The sequence below is a fragment of the Carassius gibelio genome, chromosome A15 (assembly GCF_023724105.1).
Source record: "Carassius gibelio isolate Cgi1373 ecotype wild population from Czech Republic chromosome A15, carGib1.2-hapl.c, whole genome shotgun sequence".
Taxonomy (NCBI): domain Eukaryota; kingdom Metazoa; phylum Chordata; class Actinopteri; order Cypriniformes; family Cyprinidae; genus Carassius; species Carassius gibelio.
The window spans coordinates 20,519,154-20,543,792 of NC_068385.1; the positions used below are offsets into that span (position 1 = coordinate 20,519,154).

At 35.6% G+C, this 24,639-nt stretch overlaps 1 protein-coding gene across 1 annotated transcript; it reads left to right on the forward strand.

Moving 5' to 3' along the window:
- Positions 1–3,327: 3,327 nt before the first annotated feature.
- mxf (myxovirus (influenza virus) resistance F) lies at positions 3,328–23,637 on the forward strand. The gene is made up of 13 exons (XM_052616201.1): positions 3,328–3,337; positions 3,677–3,874; positions 6,387–6,521; positions 6,893–7,047; positions 11,971–12,109; positions 12,217–12,415; positions 12,514–12,592; positions 12,772–12,894; positions 13,020–13,152; positions 13,494–13,652; positions 13,912–13,988; positions 14,105–14,362; positions 22,257–23,637. Exons 1-13 carry the CDS (start codon positions 3,328–3,330, stop codon positions 22,479–22,481), a joined length of 1,890 nt encoding a protein of 629 aa, XP_052472161.1. The 3' UTR covers positions 22,482–23,637.
- The last annotated feature ends 1,002 nt before the right edge of the window (positions 23,638–24,639 follow it).

Consider the following 24,639-nt stretch of genomic DNA (forward strand, 5'->3'; position numbering starts at 1 on the left):
TGGATGGTCTGGAAAAGCGTTTTTCAGCACATTTCATTACATTTAGAACAATACAATTTGTTAAAATGCACTTACAAATGATGCATCCAACCCCACAATAGCCTTGTTTCAGTTAATACCACTGCAATTTTTAACACTGATTTTGTGATATACTTGGAATAGGAACATCTATGCATTTGACAGATGCTCTTATCCAAAACAACACTGCTTTAAAAATTTTCAACAGTTCATCTGTTCTACTGTTTGAGCTACAATAAGAGTAAAAAAACAACAAAACAAAGACTACAAAGGCATTTGGGGGTAGATGAGACATTCATTATATAAAATATAAACTGCCAATTATCTCCACTGTATCTATTTTTGGGGTGTTTACAAACAAATGGAATTAACTGAGTATGTAAGAGGGAGCCTTTAAGAAACTGTGGAATGTTGTACTAAGTTTTCACTTATTTTGTAATCATTAATGCTTGTTTGAACAGCTTTTGATGATCTAAATCAGAATTTAGGAAATATATATATATATATATATATATATATATATATATACACAGTATTGTTCAAAATAATAGCAGTACAATGTGACTAACCAGAATAATCAAGGTTTTTCGTATATTTTTTTATTGCTACGTGGCAAACAAGTTACCAGTAGGTTCAGTAGATTCTCAGAAAACAAATGAGACCCAGCATTCATGATATGCACGCTCTTAAGGCTGTGCAATTGGGCAATTAGTTGAATTAGTTGAAAGGGGTGTGTTCAAAAAAATAGCAGTGTGGCATTCAATCACTGAGGTCATCAATTTTGTGAAGAAACAGGTGTGAATCAGGTGGCCCCTATTTAAGGATGAAGCCAACACTTGTTGAACATGCATTTGAAAGCTGAGGAAAATGGGTCGTTCAAGACATTGTTCAGAAGAACAGCGTACTTTGATTAAAAAGTTGATTAGAGAGGGGAAAACCTATAAAGAGGTGCAAAAAATGATAGGCTGTTCAGCTAAAATGATCTCCAATGCCTTAAAATGGAGAGCAAAACCAGAGAGACGTGGAAGAAAACGGAAGACAACCATCAAAATGGATAGAAGAATAACCAGAATGGCAAAGGCTCAGCCAATGATCACCTCCAGGATGATCAAAGACAGTCTGGAGTTACCTGTAAGTACTGTGACAGTTAGAAGACGTCTGTGTGAAGCTAATCTATTTTCAAGAATCCCCCGCAAAGTCCCTCTGTTAAAAAAAAGGCATGTGCAGAAGAGGTTACAATTTGCCAAAGAACACATCAACTGGCCTAAAGAGAAATGGAGGAACATTTTGTGGACTGATGAGAGTAAAATTGTTCTTTTTGGGTCCAAGGGCAACAGGCAGTTTGTGAGACGACCCCCAAACTCTGAATTCAAGCCACAGTACACAGTGAAGACAGTGAAGCATGGAGGTGCAAGCATCATGATATGGGCATGTTTCTCCTACTATGGTGTTGGGCCTATTTATCGCATACCAGGGATCATGGATCAGTTTGCATATGTTAAAATACTTGAAGAGGTCATGTTGCCCTATGCTGAAGAGGACATGCCCTTGAAATGGTTGTTTCAACAAGACAATGACCCAAAACACACTAGTAAACGGGCAAAGTCTTGGTTCCAAACCAACAAAATTAATGTTATGGAGTGGCCAGCCCAATCTCCAGACCTTAATCCAATTGAGAACTTGTGGGGTGATATCAAAAATGCTGTTTCTGAAGCAAAACCAAGAAATGTGAATGCATTGTGGAATGTTGTTAAAGAATCATGGAGTGGAATAACAGCTGAGAGGTGCCACAAGTTGGTTGACTCCATGCCACACAGATGTCAAGCAGTTTTAAAAAACTGTGGTCATACAACTAAATATTAGTTTAGTGATTCACAGGATTGCTAAATCCCAGAAAAAAAAAAATGTTTGTACAAAATAGTTTTGAGTTTGTACAGTCAAAGGTAGACACTGCTATTTTTTTGAACACACCCCTTTCAACTAATTGCCCAATTGCACAGCCTTAAGAGCGTGCATATCATGAATGCTGGGTCTTGTTTGTTTTCTGACAATCTACTGAACCTACTGGTAACTTGTTTGCCACGTAGCAATAAAAAAATATACTAAAAACCTTGATTATTCTGGTTAGTCACATTGTACTGCTATTATTTTGAACAATACTGTATATATTAATGAGAAAATTTTGCACACTGAACAATTATAAGCTAACAGTGAATAAAAAAAATAAAAAAATAAAAAAATGCATTTAGCAGACGCTTTTATCCAAAGCTACTTACATTGAATTGATGCTACATCACTGCTATTTTAATTTATTTCCTTTTTGAGCTATAACCCCAGCTAAAATATTTCAAAGGGTTACATCATGGCTCATTATTATATGATTATGATGCCCATGTAATATTACAGAGATGTTAGACAAAAGGGGAAAAATAAGGCTAAAATGTCATAATTGTATGTACAAAATTATTATTATTATTATTAATTGCAAGGAATTAAAATGAAAGCAAAACAAAATAAAAATTATCTTTATTGGTTTACTGACAGTCATAACTGCCTTGATAAGAGTCATGTCAGGTGAAAGAATTTATCTATGAATCAGTTCTGATTATGTCTCCAGATAAATTATAATTCCGTCAATTTATATGAGTGTGACGAATGAGGCTATTGAGCCGCCAGAGAAAGCCCTTGCCGAATGCTGACATGGACTGTTGCTTTGTGTGTTACTTCCTGCATTGCATCAATATTTATAGCCATAAATTTCTATTGCTACTTTGCGAAGAACTTTTTTTTTCATCGCCTGTTTATTGTTTTATTGTTATGATCATTGTGTTTTCCTTATTGGATTTCTGCCTTTTGGATTACTGTTTTTGCTCTGGTGGCCTGGTTGGGCTGATTACTTATCTCTGTTTACCCTGCCTGCCTTATCGACTATGTCTCCGCCTAATTTGTCCTAGTCTCCATGTCGAGTCTATCACGATGAGTCATCTTATGTTCCTTACAAAAAATTTACTTAGGTTTTATTGGAGCACACCCATTAACATATTATGAAACACACCCCACACTATATATACACTTCAAAATGTTGAAGTGTTCTTCACAAAACACAGGCATAAAGTAAGGACACAGCAGTTTCTTTCTTTTCATAAATATTACCAATTAAGGTAAGTGAAAGTGCTGCATCGAACATGTTGCTTTAACACAGCTTATTGCAACATTTCCTCCAAATTAACTAATTTAACAAAGTAAATTCCAAGTAAACTCAGTTGAGCATTTCTTAAATCATTTTCAGGCAAACAATGAATAGTCAGGATGAAGAGAGGTATAGTATTTAGTTATGTTTTGTGCATGTGTGTGTGTTTTGGCAATTTGAGCATTAAAATATCAAGTGTCTGTAGCTGGGATAAATAAAATATCTGCCTTAAAATTAGCAAGATACATTTTTGAACATTTTTTTGCATGTTATTTCTTCCATACAGTACTGTGGTGGTCAAATATGTTGTTTCGTAACATGATAGCTCAGAATAAATGACAGTTATCTTGTGTTTATTGTACATTCACTGTTGCACCTGTATTTAAATCTACAGTAATCAATCGTCTAAATCTAATAATGCCTGTTTGTTTCTCTCTTTTGATTATTCAATTATAAGATCATTTTCAGAGTCACAGACTCATGGAGCATTCCACAATGATTTGACTGAGTCTGTTCAGCCTTTGATTGAGTTGATTGACTCTCTGAGGTTGATTGGCATTGAAAAGGATATGGATCTACCATCAATTGCAGTGGTAGGAGATCAAAGTTCTGGAAAGAGCTCTGTTTTGGAGGCACTCTCTGGGGTGGCTTTACCTCGAGGAAGTGGTAAGCCTTTGAAAATGTTATCTTATTTTAGCATCTTGTGAAAAAATGAGAATTACAAAAGCTATTTATTGCAGTGGTGCACCATTTTTGGTCCCCCAGTTCTAAAGAGATCGAGATAATTATATATGCACAACATTTCTTTCTTTTCCTTGAATATGATTGGTTGAGAGGTCTTCTCACCCATGAGATATTCACCTAATATTTTTGTATCCGCCAATCCATAACATTACAGTGAGTGTAATGGCGGATGACCAAATCCTCTGTAATTTTATAAATAATGCTGTTTTGTGTCACAGTACACTGTTAGACATTTCTAATGTCTACAGTTACTTACTGCATATACCACAGTATAATACTGCAAATTCGATTTACAGAAAGTAACTCATACACGTGTGATATCGCTTTACATCACCATGGCTCCGATTACCTTCTGCATTACCCTAACCTTATGGCTGTCTCCATGCTGAATTAAATTTGATTTCACATGGAAACAAGTGTGAAATAACTTATATACAGTGAGCCCACCACTGTTATTTGATCATCTATTAACTCTTTCCGCACCATTGACGAGTTATCTCATAATTTAAAAGATAACACTTCTCTGCCAAAGAGGACTTTTCACAGCTTTTTGTGTTTTCACTGTTATATAATTGGGGGCACTATTACACATCTACTGAACAAGTACAAACCTCCCAAACAAAAACACACGTGAACAGTATGGAGAAACGAGTGATCTCTTATGTAAACAGATGCAAATGAAAAATAATGTGATCATCAGCAAAAGACAGCATATAAATGAAAACTGCATAATGTTACAGAGTAAAATGTTGATCCAGGAAGTGTTATATATCTGTGCAAGCTTTGGAGGTATCGATTTACTGGATTTATGCCTTTTCAATTGTACTAAATATTATCCAGATCTAGTTTTTGATAAAAAACTTTTTTTTGTTTTCTCATGGTTTTTTTTGCTCAAAATTATGCAATTTTATCTAACGTTAAAGGGTTAGTTCACCCAAAAATGAAAATTATGTCGTTAATAACTCACCCTTATGCTGTTCCAAACATTTAATACCTCCTTTTATCTTCGGAACACAGTTTAAGATATTTTAGATTTAGTCCGAGAGCTCTCAGTCCCTCCATTGAAGCTGTGTGTACTGTCTACTGTCCATGTCCAGAAAGGTAAGAAAAACATCATCAACGTAGTCCATGTGACATCAGAGGGTCAGTTAGAATTTTTTGAAGCATCGAAAATACATTTTGGTCCAAAAATAGCAAAAACGATGACTTTATTCAGCATTGTCTTCTCTTCCGTGTCTGTTGTGAGAGATAGTTCAAATCAAAGCAGTTTGTGATATCCGCCCAGATAGCAAACTGACATAGAATCAACGTAGAATCGATGTTTCTCGTGGCGTCGAAACGACCTTGATCTCCGACATCGATCCAACATCGTTTTGCTCATCGGGTTAACGTTAATCCGACGTCAGGCGCACCATTCAAAACTAACAGAAAATCGACGCAATTGGTTGCGTTACCTAACGTTGAATCGACTGCAATTAGGTCCTCCTTTCAGATCCCAGACATGTAGAGGTGATTCTATACCCTTGGCCAGGTTATGTTTCAAAGGTTCCATCCTCAGTCATCCATTTATTCATCTTTTCCCCTCCCCTATGCAGTGGGATAGGCTTCATTGTCTTTGGGCCCCCAGGATTTATATTAATGACATAGGGAGTCATGGTGTTAATTCGACGAGCTGTTAGTCTGTTGTTGTTCTCTCCAGATAGACTATTGTAATGCTCTCTTGGCGGGTCTCCCTGAATGTTCTATCAAGCCACTGCAACTGAACCAGAATGAAGCAGCGAAAGTTGTCTTCAGTGAGCTCACATTACTCCTCTCCTCATCAGGTTACACTGGCTACCAATAGCCGCTCGCATCAGATTCAAGGTATTGATGCTTGCCTACAAGATGACCACTGGCACTGTAACAATATAACTAAACCCACTAGTTCAAACTTATGCGCCCTCCAGAAGCTTGTGTTCTGCAAGTGAATGTCATCTTGTGGTGCCATCCCAAAGAGGTTCAAAATCACTCTCACAGACCTTTTCCTCGACTGTGCCCAGCTGGTGGAATGACCTTCCAATCTCAATTCAAACTGCGGAGTGTTTAGTAATTAAAAAAAAAACAAAAAAAAAAACATCTAAAGACACATATTTTTCACCAGCACTTGAACAACTCATACTAGAAGTTACTTTTTCTTTTCTATTCTTAAATTTTTTTTAAAAATAATTAAAAAAAGCTATGTGTACTGCACTAGTCTAACTGAGCCTTGTCATGGGACTTGAATACTGTTGTTGTTCTCTTGTTGGTGTGATTGATTCTATTGTTCTCATTTGTAAGTCGCTTTGGATAAAATAGTCTGCTAAATTATTAAATTTGTAAGTTTTAAATGTGTAAGTTGTGTGTTATACGGCACATTTGAACAGAGCAAAAACCACATGCTTTCATGTTTTTCTAGGTATCGTCACTCGCTGTCCCCTTGAGCTGAAATTGCGGAAGGTCAAAAAAGGACCATGGTCCGGGACTATTTCTTACTGTGGTCACAAAGAGACCTTTTATGACCCATTAATGGTGGATAACCTAGTTAGAAAAGGTCAGTAAAAACAAAAACCCTTATAAGAAAAGAAGAAATGTTGATTATATTATAAGGTGGCAAATTAAACAACAACATCATAAAATGTCAATGAGGAAGCAAATATTCCTCTTGTGTCCAACAGGATTTAGCAAAATTACAAATTTGAAGGCTTGATTCCCTTTTTATTAATGAATATGAAATGGATTGGATATATGGAATTTAAATGAAAAGAATTTCAACAATTGAATTTTAAAATTATATTCTCTATTCAGCTGTGAATGCACACAGCCCTTGAGCCCAGAGGTGGATTTTTTAAGGTTCGAACTCACCAATCCCAAAACTATACTCCCATGTATGTTTGTTGAAAAGCTTGCATGTGTATTCAACAGCTCAAAATGATCTTGCTGGAAATACGGTTGGAATCAGTGATGAACTTGTTTCTTTGGAAATTTCATCTCCTGATGTTTGTGACCTCACTCTGATTGATCTACCTGGTATAACCCGTGTACCTGTGCAAGATCAGCCTGAAGATATTGGAGAACAGGTGAGTGTATGTGGTGTTTCCTCAAAGCAAAGATAGTGTACACAGCGTCTTCTCTGCATTATCAGTAGCTATCTCCTTATGTCCCACCTAGTGATATGCAAAATTTGATATATAACTAAATAATGAAAAATCCTTATGTTTATTAAGGGTGCCACAATATACACAGCAAAATCCCCAGTGTTAATTTAACACTCTTGAGTGTGGACTCATATAAACACTAAAGCAGTGTTAAAAGTAACACTGAAGCAGAGTTGAAGTTAATGAGATAACTAAGAAGTTAATTGAGTTATGATTGACCATTATTGAAGACACCTGATGTTAACAAGCAGAATCACCAAACGAGAAAATCACAATTTGTGTATCACCATTATAGTGGTCAGTGTTTGCTTTAGTTGGGATCTTGACCCTTCAGTTATTATCTTTAGATTTTATGTGGCTGTGGTGACTGAATTATATCATACAGACAGACCACAGCAAAGGCAATCATGTGTGCCATTGATTGTGATTTGAGCTATTTGTTATAGAGTGACCTGAATGCCTGAGTTTAAGTTTCTTTACTGCATACATAAGTGAAAAAGAAAAGTAAGCAACCCAGCATTTCTGACATAGTATGAAATGTTTTTAATAGTTAATTCTACGTAAAACATCAGGACATCAGCGTGAGCATCACAACAACGGTGACCATCAAAAAAGCATGTTGTAGCCAATAAAAACTCATCCATGGCTCCCATCATGCATTGCGGCATGAATAAATTATGAGCTGAACTGTCTTTTTAACTTTTTTATTCTAACTATATTTTATTTTTGCTGTTTTTATGTTCATTTTTTGTATCTAGTTTTGTGATGTTCAGAGTTGGTCTGTTTATCTGAATATGTTGTTTGTCACCGTTGTTGAGATTCATACGTTGATTATTGTTATCTGTGTGTGCCTAAAATTAGAATTCTTAAAAAAAAAAAAAAAAAAAAAAATCTGAATCACTTGCAAGAGGTACCTACAAAATGTATAGAAAATACAGATTTTTTCATTGTGGAATCAAAGCTGTGACAATCAATAATGGAAGTTTTACTTTGAGAAAAGACTGTAAATGAGTTCAGTGATTCATGTCAAACAACGATTACATTAAAACATGCTCTTAGTTTGACAAACAAACTTTAAAAGTAAAAAGTTACAAGCCAAGATCCCAACTAAAGCAAACACTGACCACTATTATGGTGACACACAAATTGTGATATTTCTCAGTTGGTGATTCTGCTTGTTAACATCAGGTGCCTTCAATAATGGTCAATCATAACTCAATTAACGTCTTAATTATCTCATTAACTTCAACTCTGCTTCAGTGTTACTTTTAACACTTCTTCAGTGTTTATATGAGTCCACACTCAGAGTGTTAAATTAACACTGGGGATTTTGCTGTGTTCTGGCCATCGGGAGCACCATGATAACACTGCCCTGTTATTTATTTCTTTTTATTTTGTTATTATTATTATTAATATTTTATATTTATGCCTTTTTAATGCACCAAAGTAATCTTTTTTGTTGTTGTTAATTCAAAAATAAATCGATAATAAATCATAAATCTTGACAGGCAGTGCTGCACTATACGAATCAGCTCATGTGTGTTCCGCACTTCAGTTAAATGATTCCAAACAGAACCAATGCGAAAAGAAGCAGGGAAATGTAGCAACATCACTGACCTGTACAGAACTTCAAGTGCAGGTCAGTTTCGTAAAAAAACAGCAAAAAAAAATCTGAGTGAAATTAACTATGCTGGGAGTACCCGTGAGACCACACTCAAGAGTGTGAAAGTGTTAAAATAGGAGTGTTAAATTAACACTGAAGCAGAGTTAAAGTTAATGAGATAATTAACTGATTAATTGAGGGATGATTGACCATTATTGACGAGACCTGGGGCATGTTCAAGTTCAAAACGGTGCACAACGTTTTGCTATGGTTTCCGGGTGGAACGTCATGTTTCCTGGAAACGGTGTGCACCGGTGTGCAACAGGGTTTGAGATGCGTTTTCTCTTGTTTGGTGGGTGTGTCAGAACTGCAGTCCAATCAGCAGTAACATGTATATAAAGCACGCGGTATTAAACTGAACTCGCACAATGGCTTCAAGGAAAATAATGTACAAATGTGTTCGTTGCAGCTCCGTATACGCAACAACTGAGGATATTAGAAGACATGTTTGTCGTAAGTTTTATTGTAAAAATATAGGTTATCAACATGATGTAGTTGTTTATATTTTTAACTTCATTGCAAGTGTATGACATTTGGTATAGAAATAAACAATGATAATTAAGTGCTTATCCTAAAAATGAGAAAGAAAATACAGGGTATTTAACCCGTATGAACTACGAATAAAGTCAGTATGTGAGGTTAAATAGATGGCTCCGAAAATTCTTCACAAAGAATGGCCTTCTCAGCTGCCATAGTTGCAACTCTTGCGTCATCAGAACAGTGTGTTCAACGTTCCGACAAACATGTCTTCTAATATCCTCAGTTGTTGCGTATACCGAGCTGCAACGAACACATTTGTACATTATTTTCCTTGAAGCCATTGTGTGAGTTCACTTTAATAGCGCGTGCTTTATATACATGTTGCTGCTGATTGGACTGTAGTTCTGACACACCCACCAAACAAGAGAAAACGCATCTCAAACCCCGGGGCACGCCGTGTCCAGGAAACATGACGTTCAACACGGAAACCGTAGCAAAACGTTGCGCTCCGTTTTGAACTTGAACATGCCCCTGGGCCCGGTTTTTCAAAAGTAATCCAGTAGGATTTTGGATAACGGATTGGATCAAATCTTGAAAATGTGTTTTTCAAAAGAAAAAACGGATTACATAATCGGATTAGATCACATAATCCAATCTTGGTTTTGATCCGGATCAAACCTTTAGTTTGGGTTTTTTTAGAATTTTTTTGTAGGATTTGGATCACTTTGATCCAAAAAATCTGGATTAAACTGATCCCATCAGGGCCCAGTTTTTCAAAAGGTTTAATCCGGATAAAATTGATCCGGATTTAGTAATCCTTTTTTTGCGATCCATGATCACGTAATCCATCTTACTTTTGGAGCCAGTTTTTTAAAGCAGCATCGGATTGGATCAATCTGATCCGGATAGGAACTTTTCAGGATCACCAAATCTGGATAACCAGTGCTCAAACAGGACATCACAATGTGGAACTATAGATATGTAAAGAGCAACAAGTAGAATAGCCAGTTTATTTTTATTTGAAATGAAAACCCACACATTTAAAAAAAAAATACTCATAACTGTTAGTTTTTTCAACTTAAACAGTTTAAGGCAATCTGTTTCCTCAAATGGTTTGAGTTAACATAACTTGTCAGGTTTTTAAGGATATCTGTTTACTCAAACGGTTTGAGTTAAGTGTACTTGTCGGGTTTTACAGTCAAGGCAATCGGTTTACTCAAACGGTTTGAGTTAAGTTAACTTGTCGGGTTTTACAGTGAACCTGGAGCTGAACATGCTCAAAAATGTGGGGGTGATAGTGGGCTGCAGGAGAAACCCCACTGCATCCCCCAACTCACCACCACGAATAGCACTGTGGCTGCAGTAGAGTCATTTAGGTTCCTGGGCAAGACCATATCTCAGGATTTGAAGTGGGACACTCACATTGACTCCATTGTAAAAAGGCCCAGCAGAGGTTGTAATGCCTTCACCAGCTGAAAAAGTTGAATCTTCCACAAGCCCAAATGATACAGTTTTACTCAGCTGTTATTGAGTCGATTCTGTGCTCTTCTATAAGTCTCTGGTTTGGGTCAGCCAGCAAATCAGAGATAAGAAGACTGAAACAGACTGTCAGGGAGAGCTGAAGGGATAATTGGTGTGTACCTTCCTAATCTTCAGGATTTGTACAACTCCAGAGTGAAGAAACAGGCAGGTAATATCACAGACCCTTCTCTCCCCGGCCACAAGCTCTTTGCACTTCTCCCCTCAGGCAGATGCTTTAGATATCTGTCCACAAGAACATCTAGGCATAAAAACAGTTTCATAGTTTTATTGTGTGACCTGCAAATGATGTCATGACCCCTCAATTTCGCTCACTACCAGTCAAAATCGTTTTGTTTTGTAGAAAACATGGAAAAACCAAAGGCACTTTAATATGTAATGCACTTTATTAGAGAGGTGACAACTGTACATGGTTGCATTGCAACAGAACTTTCAAATGTATCTAGTATGATTAAACAAAGTTTTTCTCACATACACATGACTGGAAGGAGCAGAAGCAGTCGACTGTGGCATAGTAAAAAGTCTGCTGCTTTCAAACTATGTGTCGCGATCGTTCAGCGCCCTCATTTCGCTTTGGCGTCTTTCAGCCTCACCCTGCTTCATTCTACAAGGTCAATAAATCATTAGCTCATACATGAACATGATTTCTGCATTAGTCCTTTCGGATTGCGTCAGCTGTGGGGATAAAGACAACAACTCCCATGATTCCACACTAGACACATGGTGTCATCTAAGCTTTTGTTTTGAATACGCGCCCTCTTGTGGTGAGAAAATACATATTGTGCCTTTAAACTTAAAACTTTAAAACAAACAAAAAAACATATTTTTTATTTATTTCCTTTTTGACACATCACACTCCATTTCAAATCAATGGAGACCTGAAATTAACATTTGATTGTAATGTTTTATGTTATCTATTTGTAGCTGACTGGTGTAATTTAAAGTCAACATGAACTCAGAATTGGGTATATTTATTCAGTGTCTTAATTCTGGGTTATCTGGCCCCATACTGATGTAATACCCACTTTTCCCTAATATTTTTCCTGATTATCAATTTTATCATGGATATTATGGAAGTATAATGGGTTCAATGTTATTTCATACTGACCTCACGATTCTCTCCTCCCTAATCAGTGAATATACCATGTTTTTTTTTTTTTTAGATCAAAATCTTGATACAGAAATACATTTCCAAAAGTGAAACCATCATTTTAGTTGTGGTGGCCTGCAATGTTGACATAGCAACAACAGAAGCACTAAGAATGGCACAACATGCAGACCCTGAGGGATACAGAACACTTGGTTTGATAACCTGTTGCATTTCTATAAAAAAACTTCTCACTTTATCTTTATGAATCTCGCTATTCTAACCAATTATTATCATTTTTATTTTTTTATGTGTGGGTTAGCAATTCTCACAAAACCAGATCTCATTGACAAAGGAGCTGAGATTGATGTTTTGAACATTGTCCAGGGCAGAGTTGTTCCTCTCAGTAAGGGTTACATTATTGTGCGATGTCGTGGTCAGAGTGACATCAATAACAAAATTCCTCTTGATGAAGCCATGGACATAGAAATGGAATTCTTTAGAAACCACCGATATTTCAGGTAAACAATTATTGACTTAAATTGCTTTTCATATTGATGAATGGTTTGTTTCAATTAAGTAAAAAAAAAATATTTTTAGCATTTTTCTTTCTTGACAGTTCTCTACTGGATGATAATAAAGCATCTACTCTGTGCCTAACAAATAAATTGACCAAAGAACTGGTTGATCATATCAAGGCAAGCACTAAATTATGACTCTTTTATGACTCGTTTAAAATAATCTTTTATGATTCTTTTAAACCTTATGTTGAAATTAACAAAGTTATAAATTCTACAAAAAAAAATATAGATATAGATATATAATATGGTGCAAATAGCCAGCAGATTTATCCAAATATATTTTCTTATTGACACAGAAATCACTACCACACTTAACTGAGCAGATAAATACTAGAATACTTGGTGTGCGAGAAGAGCTTAAAAAGTATGATCAGGGTCCACCTCCGGAAGAAGAAAAGATGGGACCTTTTTTCAGTGAGGTAAGAGCCCTGAGAATAAAGCAAATTACAACTATCTATCTTTACTGTTATGGCATTTTATTTATAATTTTTTATTTATTGGTTAATTGGTTGACTGATTCATTGAGATTGTTTTCTTGATATAGATAATAATAAGGTTCAACGATCAAATTGATGAACTGAGTAGAACAGGACATTCAAAAGACAGAAATATTTATGCACTTCTACATCCTGTGTTCAAGAAATGGGACATCCACTTGAGAGAAACTGAAGAATTATGTAAGTCAAGATATGTTAAAATGTCACAGGTTAGGAATGTAACCATGTTTCCCATGAGTAGGGAAAGAGACTCTGCGTTCTCTAGGGTGCGCTATGGGGAACACCTTGTCGTGATCTGTGTGTGAAGCATACCTTGAAAAAACACCAACTTGTACTTATTACCAACTTGTTGGGTGTTTTTTCAATGTATGCTTCAGACACGGGTCATGACGAGGTTTCCCCCATAGCGCCCCCTAGAGGACGCAGTTCAAAGTTCCCTTGAAAGGGAACCACTGGTTACTTTTTATGACTGGACCCAAATCCCTAAACCTGATTTTCTGTTATCTTTATCACAAATTTAGTCAATGAAAAAATTAAAGAAATTATAGAAAAGTATAATGAGATGCATCGTGGGAGAGAATTGCTGACATTTAGTGAGTACATAAACTTTGAACATGTCATCAAAGACCATGTGGCAGCCCTTCAAAAGCCAGCTATGAAAACACTGAAAGATGTACGAGGTAAAGTCTGTATTTTTCTTAATGTATAATTAAACTTTTTTGGCGATAAAGATTTTTTAAACACTTCAGAGTAACTCAGAAGTACTTTAGGCCCACTCTTTTGTATGGTGCATATTGTTTTACATTTCAAAACAATATATAGCCCACATAAAACAATGACATATTTTTTACCTAATTCTAAAAACAACCATTTGTCATCTTCTAAGTGTAAATGATCAGATAAATATATCTTGTCCTTTTTCTCTCTTCCCATTTTCAGAGATTGTTAAAAATAAATTCAGGGAAGTATGCAATTTATGTTTTGTTCAGTACCCGTTACTGCAGCACAATGTCTTTGTAAGTAAAACTTTTACATTATTATTATTATTATTGTTATTATTATTATTATTATTATTATTATTATTATTATTATTATTATTATTATCTTTTATGTATTATGTTGTACTCCTCAGAAAAAGATTGATGAGATTCAGTCAAAACAAGAGGCTAAAGTGGAGAAAAGAATCGAGGAGTTTATTGCTATGGAGCATCTGGTTTTCACCCAGGACAAGGTATTGCAAAAGAAACTTGATGAATCTGAGATCCATCAGAAGACTGGGCTAGAACGTTATGAGAACCTCCATGAGGAAGACATGGTTTTAAATTCCAAAGGCTGTGGGTTGTTGGATACGAGGAATCTAGTACCAGAAAAACTGGCTCTTTATTATGAGGTGGGTGACAGCTCATGCTATGAAATGTATTAATTTGTTGACAATGACAGTCATAATCATTAATTTACGTACCATAAAAATGTAAATTTGCGTAAAATATATTAATCTTACAACAATGTTATGTTTACACTGTAACACCAAACTCAAACTCCAAGAGTCAAACTCTCTAACCACTAGGCCACAACTTTATATTATTCAAATAGTCTAAATAAATAAAAGACCATAACACTGTCAAATAACTTTTTTTATTATTGAAAGTTTGTATCCAAAGCACAAGAACATACCAAGTCTTGTATATCAACTTCTTTAATCAATGGATTTTAGACTGAACTCAACACATGGCACATAATGCATGTTAAATAAATCCAGTGTTAATTATACCTTAATATGTTAGCAGTCTTGTGGCATGAAGTCACATGTATTTTACATTTTTGTTTGTTTTTAAAGGAACTATTAAGTGAAAATTACTATATTGCATATTTTAACATCAACCTAACCCACTGGGCAAAGTTACGTCCAGTGGACGTCTTTCTATGTCTTTGCAGACACTGAAAAGACGTGCACTGAGGAGATGAACACTGCTCTAGGTGTGTGTGTTTGTGCACACTTTGGATGGGTTAAATGTAGAGCATGAATTCTGGCTTGAATTCTGGCTGAATGTCACATCACTTTTCACTTTAAAATTGTTTATGCTTATAGATATAAAAAATATCTATAAGCATAAACAATTTTAAAGTGAAAAGATATTGTTTAGGTAAAAAAAAAAAAAAAAAAGTTGCGTCAACTTAAAAAAATAAGGCAACTTATTGCAAGCACTTTTTTGAGTAAACTTAACAAATGGGACTAAAGTCCATCCAACTTAAAATAATAAATAACTTAATATCACAAGTTGTCACAACATAAATAGTCATGTTAACCTAAAAAATATCAGAACAAAATATTTTTTGTTTACTGAACACAAGGCCTATTATCTATAAGCATACACAATTTTAAAGTGAACAAAAGTGAAGTGACATTCAGCCAAGTATAGTGATTTATACTCAGAATTCATACTCTACATTTAGCCCATCCAAAGTGCACACACACACACACAGAGCAGTGTTCATCATTTATGCTGCGGTGCCCGGGGATCAGTTGGGGGTTCGGTGCCTTGCTCAAGGGCACCTAAGTCATGTTATTGCCGGTCATTTTACACTGAACGCAACACATGGTACATAATGCATGTTAAATAAAACCAGTGTTAATTATACCTAAACACTTTCCACCACAATGATGACTTCAAATGAATCAAGTATCAACATTTAAACGTCTGTTAATTCTCAATAAGAGCTTCTCTAGATGTCTGACAGAAATAGAGTCACAGAACCTTGTAAGGAGGATCTGTGAACGTCTATATCGGACATACAGAAGACATAAAAAACATTTTTAAAAAGACGTCATAAAAACATTCTGTTTCCTCAGTGGATGTCTTTTCAACGTCTGCAAAGACATAAAAAGACATCCACTGGATGTAACTTTGCCCAGTGCATTAGGTTGATGTTAAAATATGCAATATAGTAATTTTCACGTAATAGTTCCTTTAAAAACAAAGAAAAATGTTAAATAAATGTGACTTCATGCCACAAGACTGCTAACGTATTAAGGTATAATTAACACTGGATTTATTTAACATGCATTATGTACCATGTGTTGAGTTCAGTGTAAAATGCATTGAGTAAAGAAGTTAATATACAAGACTTGGTATGTCCTTGTGCTTTGGACACAAACTTTCAACAATAAAAAAAAGTTATTTGACCCGTTATGCTCTTTTATTTATTTAGACGATTTGAATAGCGTAAAGTCGTGGCCTAGTGGGTAGAGAGTTTGACTCCTAATCCTAGGGTTGTGGGTTTGAAACTTGGGCTGGCAATACCATGACTGTATAATTATATAATCATTTACATAGTATACATAATATAAATGATTGTTCCGTTGGCTGTAATCTGTGTCAGAATCGATTTTACCGGGACATCGCCTAACGACCCAAGACATAAATTCCAGTGCTTTATCAGATATGTACCACTGTTTCATCCTTGTTTTTGATTTGTTTTATGTCAAAGTACTCTGTCGAGTGTTTTTTGTGCTTTTTCTGAGAGTTTTCCCATGCAAATGTGTTATTGTGTGTTTGTATTCATGCACTCACAACAGACTTTACTTTCACTTTGTTTTCGTTAATTTTCCAAAGCAGTAGGCTATGTTAAGTAGTAGTTCAAAGACTACTTATTGGTTTAATATGGGAGAGTTTGAACCAATCTGGGCATGGGGGTGGGACTAAGCATCACAAATCATTTCTGTTTGGCTCAGAGGAATGAAAGCATTGGTTTCTTCTGACAAAACGCTGTGTTAAAACATGATGACGTAATCACGTACACTATGCACAGCAAAATCCCCAGTGTTAATTTAACACTCTGAGTGTGGACACATATAAACTCTAGTGATGTGTCGTTCGTGAACGAATCATTCTTTTTGAACGGATCTTTTAGGTGAACGAATCATTCTCGTTCATGCAATCCACTGAATCATATTTCTCATTCACTGAAGTTCCTCCCTCTACAAGCAGCGTGACGCTATTAGTAGCGCATGCGCAGCTCGGTGAACCGGGCAGTAGTGGTGGCCGATATCGACACCAATATGATACTTTTTCCTTAAAAAAAAAAAAAAAAAAACTTTTGTGTAGGGGAGTGTCTATGTCATTATTTCTGAGGTGGATGAATGATCAATTATTTAGACAATATTTTTTATTAATGTATTGAAGTCCACAAAATTATTAGTTATTAGGCACTGTAGAATTAATTCTTTACAGCCTTTAAAAAAAATAAAAATAAATAAAGAATAAAAAAATTCTCTCCCTTTTTTCTGATTTTAAAAGCAAATGAAATAAAGTGCACACAATTGTTACTGAAGAACAAAGAACAAATATACCCATGAAATTACATTCCCTGAGCCCCCCTTCTGTGCTATCAGCTTTGCTCTCACCCTGTTCGCTGCTCCTCAGCGCGTTGTGTCAGTGAGTCACGTGACGACACAACAACGAATCACAGCAGAGCAGCAGGAGGGGGAGGAGTAGCAAAGTGGGCCAGGATGTGAAAGCAGCGTTTGTTCAGGATTGTAGATGTAGAAGACACAAGCAAAGTATAATGAATGTTGATGAGAGATATTTAAATCAAAATATCGATTAAATTACAATTGTATCGATCCAATACAAATACCAGTGTTGGCATCGATACTATCGATATTTAGATCGATCTGCCCACCCCTACCGGGTAGCTCTGTGAAGTTTTTAATCCTGTCAAAGAGTTACTCAACCTCGAGCCAATAGCCTTCAAGTATGAGATGTGACAGAGCATGTGATTTGTAGAATGTAGTGAACTAATACACCCTTCACTGAACGAGTTCGAGAGATCTTCTCGTTCGTGAATGAAATGACTGAACTGGCACACATGTCGTTCGTGAACAAGATCTTCTCATTCGTGTTTGAGTTGAATTAATGGATACATGTCATTCGTGAATTAAATGAACTGGTACATAGCTTACCTCATTCGTGAACGAAATGAATGAGAGTAAACCGGGTCAGTCTGCCATGTACTTTAGCATTTACATGTCGCAAAATGTAAAGCGCAGTTATTTATGAATGTGAATATATAATATACAAACTGTCTAACCAAACAATTAAAATGCTAACTAGGCAAGACAACCTTGTGCTTTGTTCATCTGAACAACTTAATTAGACTTGGGAATGGGACATTGAATGGGATTATGCACACATTTTAATAATACCAGAGCAGTTTTTGTAACAAGTGAATACGTTCGTTGACTTAAGACATAACACATAATACACTCTTTTTGGCCACCTGCTGGCATATTTTGTGTTATACGAACAAATGATCACTGAACAAATCAGTGAACGATTCTGAACGAATCATTTTGGTGAACGAACTGAAAATGAACGAATCTCTTTAAAGAATCATAATTTCCACCACTAATAAACACTGAAGCAGAGTTGAAGTTAATGAGATAATTAAGTTATGGTTTACCATTATTGAAGACACCTGATGTTAACAAGCAGAATCACCAACTAAGAAAATCACAATTTGTATGTCACCATTATAGTGGTCAGTGTTTGCTTTAGTTGGGATCTTGGCTTGTGACTTTTTAATTTTCAAATTAGTATATCAAGCCAAGAGAAAAAATCATTGGGTGTTGATGATTATTTTTTTATTAAGGAGTTTTAATTTTAGGCGCAAACAGATAAAAATAATCAGTTTTTGAATCTCAACAATGGTGACAATCAGCATATTCAGATTAACAGATCTATTCTGAACATCACAAAACTAGATACAAAAAAAATCACATAAAAACAGCAAAAATAAAATATAGTTAGAATAAAAAGTTAAAAAGGCTTAATTTATCATAATTTATTCATGCCACAATGCATGATGGGAGCCATGGATGAGTTTTTATTAGTGATGGGAAGTTTGATTCTTTTCCACGAACCAGTTCTTTCGGACGGTTCGATTCAATAAACCGGTTGAAAAAAAAAACGGTTCAGCAATTCTTTTACGCTTGATGTAATGACGTCACGTCTATCAAACATTCAGAAATATAAAGTCAGTAATCATAAATTTAGTTAAAAACCTCATAATCATGAAAAGTTTACATTTGAGTTTTGCAACAACACACCCGAATACAGTAACAGCAATAATGTGCATACGAGGATTTAAGTCTTGAAGATATAAAGTAAATAAATTAGGTGTCATCAGTGCAGAAACCATGATCCACTTACTATACATGATCAATTGCGATTTATTTGTTATTAAATTAACTTACGTTTTGCCAGATTGCCCTTTATCCAAGCCCTCTGTCTACCCGCGCTCATAACACTAGCACAGAATCAGATCAGAATCAATCACCAAAAGAATCAGTTCGGTTCAGACATGCTGTGAGTCAGCTGGCTTCACGCTTAAACACGCATGCGCAGTATAATCAGCTCCTTGGTTTTCAAATCGGACAGTGTCCGAAAGAAACAGTTTTCGGATCAGTGTACTGATGATCCGAAAACAGATGCAACCGGTTCTTGACTTGAGACCGAGAACCGCTCTAACTGGCACGTGCTGCAGTTCAGTATCATCTGCTGCTCTACTCGTGTTCATGTTCTGTTTACTACAAACTCAATTTGTGAATGTGTCATCATTAACTATACATACAGTACAGATATTTCATAAATCATCCCATCTTTAGAGTCTTAATTATTGTCCAACTTCCCGTAAAACCCCATTTGCCTATACATTATCTACAATATTCAGATTAGAAACATTAATCTTAAAAAAACAAAAAACTAAAATACAAAAGCAAAATAAAATATAGTTATTTTATCACACTTTCCGATGTTTAACTAAATACTTTAAAAATTACACGCATGCGAAGTATCATCAGTTCATCGGTTCTCAAATCGGACGCGTCCGAAAGAAATGGTTTTCGGTTCAGTGTACTGGTGATCCGAAAACCGATGCAACCGGTTCTTGACTCGAGAACGAGAATCAGCTCATCGGTTCTCAAATCAGACATGTCTAACAGAAACGATTCTCGGTTCAGTGTACTGGTGATCCGAAAACCAATGCAACCCGTTCTTGACTCGAGAACGAGAACTGCTCCAGCAGTGGGCATGTTCGTTCGTCATCTGGCTCGGCTTGGTTTTTATCTTCAGTTCGGTCTTCACAGCAGTTCAGTCAGTGTACTCTTTGAGTAAATTAATTACTCCGAAATATTGGTTTATTCTGACTCAGAGGGGGTGTCAGTCACGTTAAAAGAGTTAACAGCTTAAGTCATTTGTGGATTAACCCTTAAGGCGCCAGGGGGTTTTGGAAAAAATGTTGTATTTTGACATCAAGATTTCAAAAGCTTGTGGCTTGAAAGGGCTTAAAGATAGAGATCTATTGTCAATTTAAATTTTTTTTGTCATGATCGAAAGTTTATGTGGGGTGTAAATATACTAATCTGATTTGCATATTATGATGTCACCAAGGGCGGCTATATCGAATTTCATAATATTCAGGAAATATTAGATATTGAATTGATGTTTGAACATATTTGCATGTTTTTGTGTGTGTGTGTGTGTGTTTTATCCTCATTCCAAATTATCAGAAAAGAGGAAGCCAACAATAAAACAGGAGAAAGTACTAAATTATTACTATAGCAATACACTATATAGTAGTAAAAGTAGTAAAACACTAGTAGTAAAACACATATAAACAGTAGCCTACTTTTGATCAGTTCAACAGTAATATTGAGGAAATAATATATATTGAATCGATGTTTGAACTTATTTGCAAGGTTTTTTTTTGTATTTGATTGTTGTGCTTTTTTTGTCTTTTTATTCTCATTCCAAATGATCAGGAAAAAAAAATGACAAAAGTGATACATTATTACTATATTACTGTGGCATAGTAAAATACATGTGCCTATTTTTTGATCAGTTGACCAGCTAACTGCCCAATCAGGTACCTATGTGACAGTTCGTAGCTCTTGAGAGTATGGTTCCTCTCATTCATTGCATGACACAGCACAGAGCGCACCTTATCCACACAGACTGCATCTGTACTGTCTGCCGGTCGCGCATTAGAGCGTGGACAATCAGCAAAAGTTCTCCTATGCAGTGTTCATCTTCGTGAACACTCGCCTTGCACGGTGGCACCACTGCGCTGCAAAGATGTCCCGTGAGATGCGCGATCATTAGACGGCCGATCGTCATTTCCAAAAGGCAAATATTCCCCTTCAGAGTCAAAATCGGTGAACAACATTTGCAACACATCCTCGCGGTATAACCTTTTTTTTTTCTCTCAATAAATCTCACCATTTACACTCATGCTATGAAATGAATTGCTTCTTGCATTAATGACATGAGAGCTCACTTGCTCTGCTATTTCTTTGAACACTTTGACACTTAGAGGTGCTTATTGGAGACGTGAACCGTTTCAAACGATTCAGTTCGATTTGGTGAACTGGTTCAACTGGTACACTAAGAAGAACCGGTTAAATTGACTGATTCTTAATCTCTGTGTGTCTAAACTACAAAAAAATTTTCTTTACGTAGAACTAACTTTTAAAAACCTGTCATATTATGGCAAAAATGCTGGATCACTTTTTTTTCTACCTCATTTATTTACACTGTAAAGAAACCTGAACTCAGGCATTCAGGTAACTCCATGACAATTAGTCCAAACCACAATCAATATCATAAGATTGCCTTAGTTGTGGTCTGTCTGTTATAACTCAGTTATCACAGTCACACAAAATCTAAAGTTAATAATTGAAGGGTCAAGATCCCAACTAAAGCAAACACTGACCACTATGATGGTGACACACATATTGTGATTTTCTCAGTTGGTGAATATGCTTGTTAACATCAGGTGTCTTAAATAGTGGTCAATCATAACTCAAATAATTTCTTAATTATCTCATTAACTTCAACTCTGCTTCAGTGTTACTTTTAACACCGCTTCAGTTTTATATGTGTCCACACTCAGAGTGTTAAATTAACACTGGGGATTTAGCTGTGTGGCGCCTCTAAGCGCTAAGATCAATCGTTATCAGGAAACCTGGCCCAGAACTTTATACACAGGCAAACACGGAATGTGTAACACAGGAAAGCGCGTTCCTATAGTCTAGTAAAGTAGTGTAGTTACCAATATTATTAGTGTACTGCGTTACTTTACTTTGTTACCCAAAAAAGTTATATCGTTACTGTAATCCGTTAATTTGGAATTGGTTACCCCCAACACTGCCAAAGGGTGCCTCAAATAACTTTATTTTTCAAGTGAATGTTTTTTTTTTTAATTAATGTCCTGTCTCCTTATAGATCATCTATCAACGCCTGACAGACTATGTGCCCATGCTGCTAATCCTCTTCATGCTTAAGAATGCAGCTAAGACATTGCAACATCAAATGTTGGAAATGAGGAACAGAGCAGATGTGGCCAAGCTGCTGACAGAAGACTCAGAACAAGGGCGCAGGAGAGCTGATCTAAAGAAGCGTCTGGAACGTCTCACGGAAGCTCAAGAACTAATAAACAACAGATGCTGACATATCTTTATAAAGTTGTGGATATGCCTAAATTAAGCATATCCACTGGGCAAAGTTACGTCCAGTGGACGTCTTTTTTATGTCTTTGCTGACATTGCAAGACGTCCACTGAGGAGTCAGAATGAAAGTTTTAATGACTTTCAATGTCTTTTCAATGACTCCTTACAAGATTAAAAACTAATTCAAAAGTGGCAGTGAACATATTTTCATCATCAATTAAGGTTAATTTAGGCATAGCTTATACTGTTTCTGGACCAAATCAACAGTCTCATTATGCATTAGATTTAGAGTCATGTTATTTCCATGTAATTTCCAGACACTGCGTTTGTCCTAAAGTCAAGAAAAAAAAAATCTTTATAAAATAATGAAATAACTGATGATTGAGCATGTGGTAAAATCAACTGCAAATCAAAGACATTAAATCTCTGAAGATCTCAGCTGAGGAGGATCAAAGTGGGTAATGACTATATAAATTTGTCACTGGATATTTATAACGGATCTCAATTTAGAAATTCTATCAATTATTTCATTCACTATAGCAGACAAAGCATAATATAAATAACCATGAAAAGTATGAAATTCTGTCAGTGTTTTTGTTTTTATTTTATTATTTTTTTCCCAGTTATTCAATGTATACACATGCTTTGCAGGATTTATTTAATTTTTTTTCCTCTGTAGGCACACCTGTATCCTGTAGATCAAGTAGTAGACCACCCCTGGTTCAATGCTCAGTTATTGCACATGAACTGATAAAATGTACACAATGTAAGTCAAGTCTGCCAAATGCATATGGTAAAAATTTAAATTCATATACATTTTTTACATTTTAAGATAGAAGGTTTGAATGTTGGAAACATGCAAAACAAGGGGGAAATAACAAAAGAAAGATTAACATTACCTTTGTAAATCAATGTTTCATTTACATTAATTGCACTAATAATAATAATAAAAAATCTAACCCCCAGGTCTTTATTTCCTATGTGATGTTGTTTGATGTTGTTGTTGCAGCAACTCAGCATGATGCTGGAATACACTACTCAACGTTTGGTCTAATTTAGCCTACAGTCTGTAGCCAGCTACTGTAGTGGCCGTAAGTTAGAGCCAGTCTGCAGATTTAAGTTTACAGATTTCACAGAAAAGTGTGCAGTCCACAGATATTTTTTTCTATTCAAACTAAGATTGTATCGAAAGCTGAGGATATTAAACAAATTTTATATTTTGGCTGATTTCAGAAAATATTGTTTTCTTTTGTCTCACTTCTACTGGAAATAAGGCATGTGATTTTTTGCATGAGTTTGTTGTGTTTGGAATTACTTGGAAGTGTTTAGTGTGCAATATGCCTCATTTTTTTCTCTTTATTTAAAATTCAGCAAGTTTTATGACATATGATACCTATAGTATTTTAAAATCTGATAAAATAAAGACATGTAATGTTTTCCAGCTTTTATTTGTTGCTGGTGATCTAAAACTAATGTTACAAGATTATAAGAATCTTGTTGCCACTTACTCCCTAAAGTTAATACCCATGTTTGGGAAGATATGCAAATTGCAAACTAGAAACATTTATACATATACATGAAGAGTAACAATAAATAAACAATAATACAATAATAAACACATTTGTGCAGCAGAGTGGCACTCGATCTCGACGTGATGTCTTGTATGATGTGACAGACATCTAGTTGTCCAGTCCTGTTCCATTCACACATCGTGGTTTTTTCGAAAATGCAGTTCTGTGGGTGAACATTACTGTATTTACTTAAATACAGGAGTTACAACTGCATTCTGCTGCTGTGTGGATGTGGCCAAATAGGTGGGACTTTCAAGTCACAAGCAAGTCTTCAAGTCATATCCCAAGTCCTCAAAGGGTTAAAGTTAATGAGATAATTAAGGGACTAATTAAATGATGATTGTGCACTAGTGATGAACACCTACTGTTATTGAGAACTACAGAGGATCAGATGTTGATGTTTTATTGGTTAAAATGATGCAACCATCATGGAGATCAGTGTTTGATTTATTTGTGCTCTTGACCCTTGACTGATATGTTAGATCTCTTTCTGTAGCATTTGCATGAAGTGCTGTAAAGCAGAGCTAATAATCATGACCAGGTCTGATTACAGTAAAATACTTTTTTGTTGACAAAAAAAAACATTTA

Coding starts and splice junctions, on each gene's coding strand:
- mxf (XM_052616201.1), top strand. Junction 12,416..12,513: donor AGAAACCACCGATATTTCAG/GTAAACAATTAT, acceptor CTTTCTTGACAG/TTCTCTACTGGATGATAATA. Junction 13,653..13,911: donor AACACTGAAAGATGTACGAG/GTAAAGTCTGTA, acceptor TCCCATTTTCAG/AGATTGTTAAAAATAAATTC.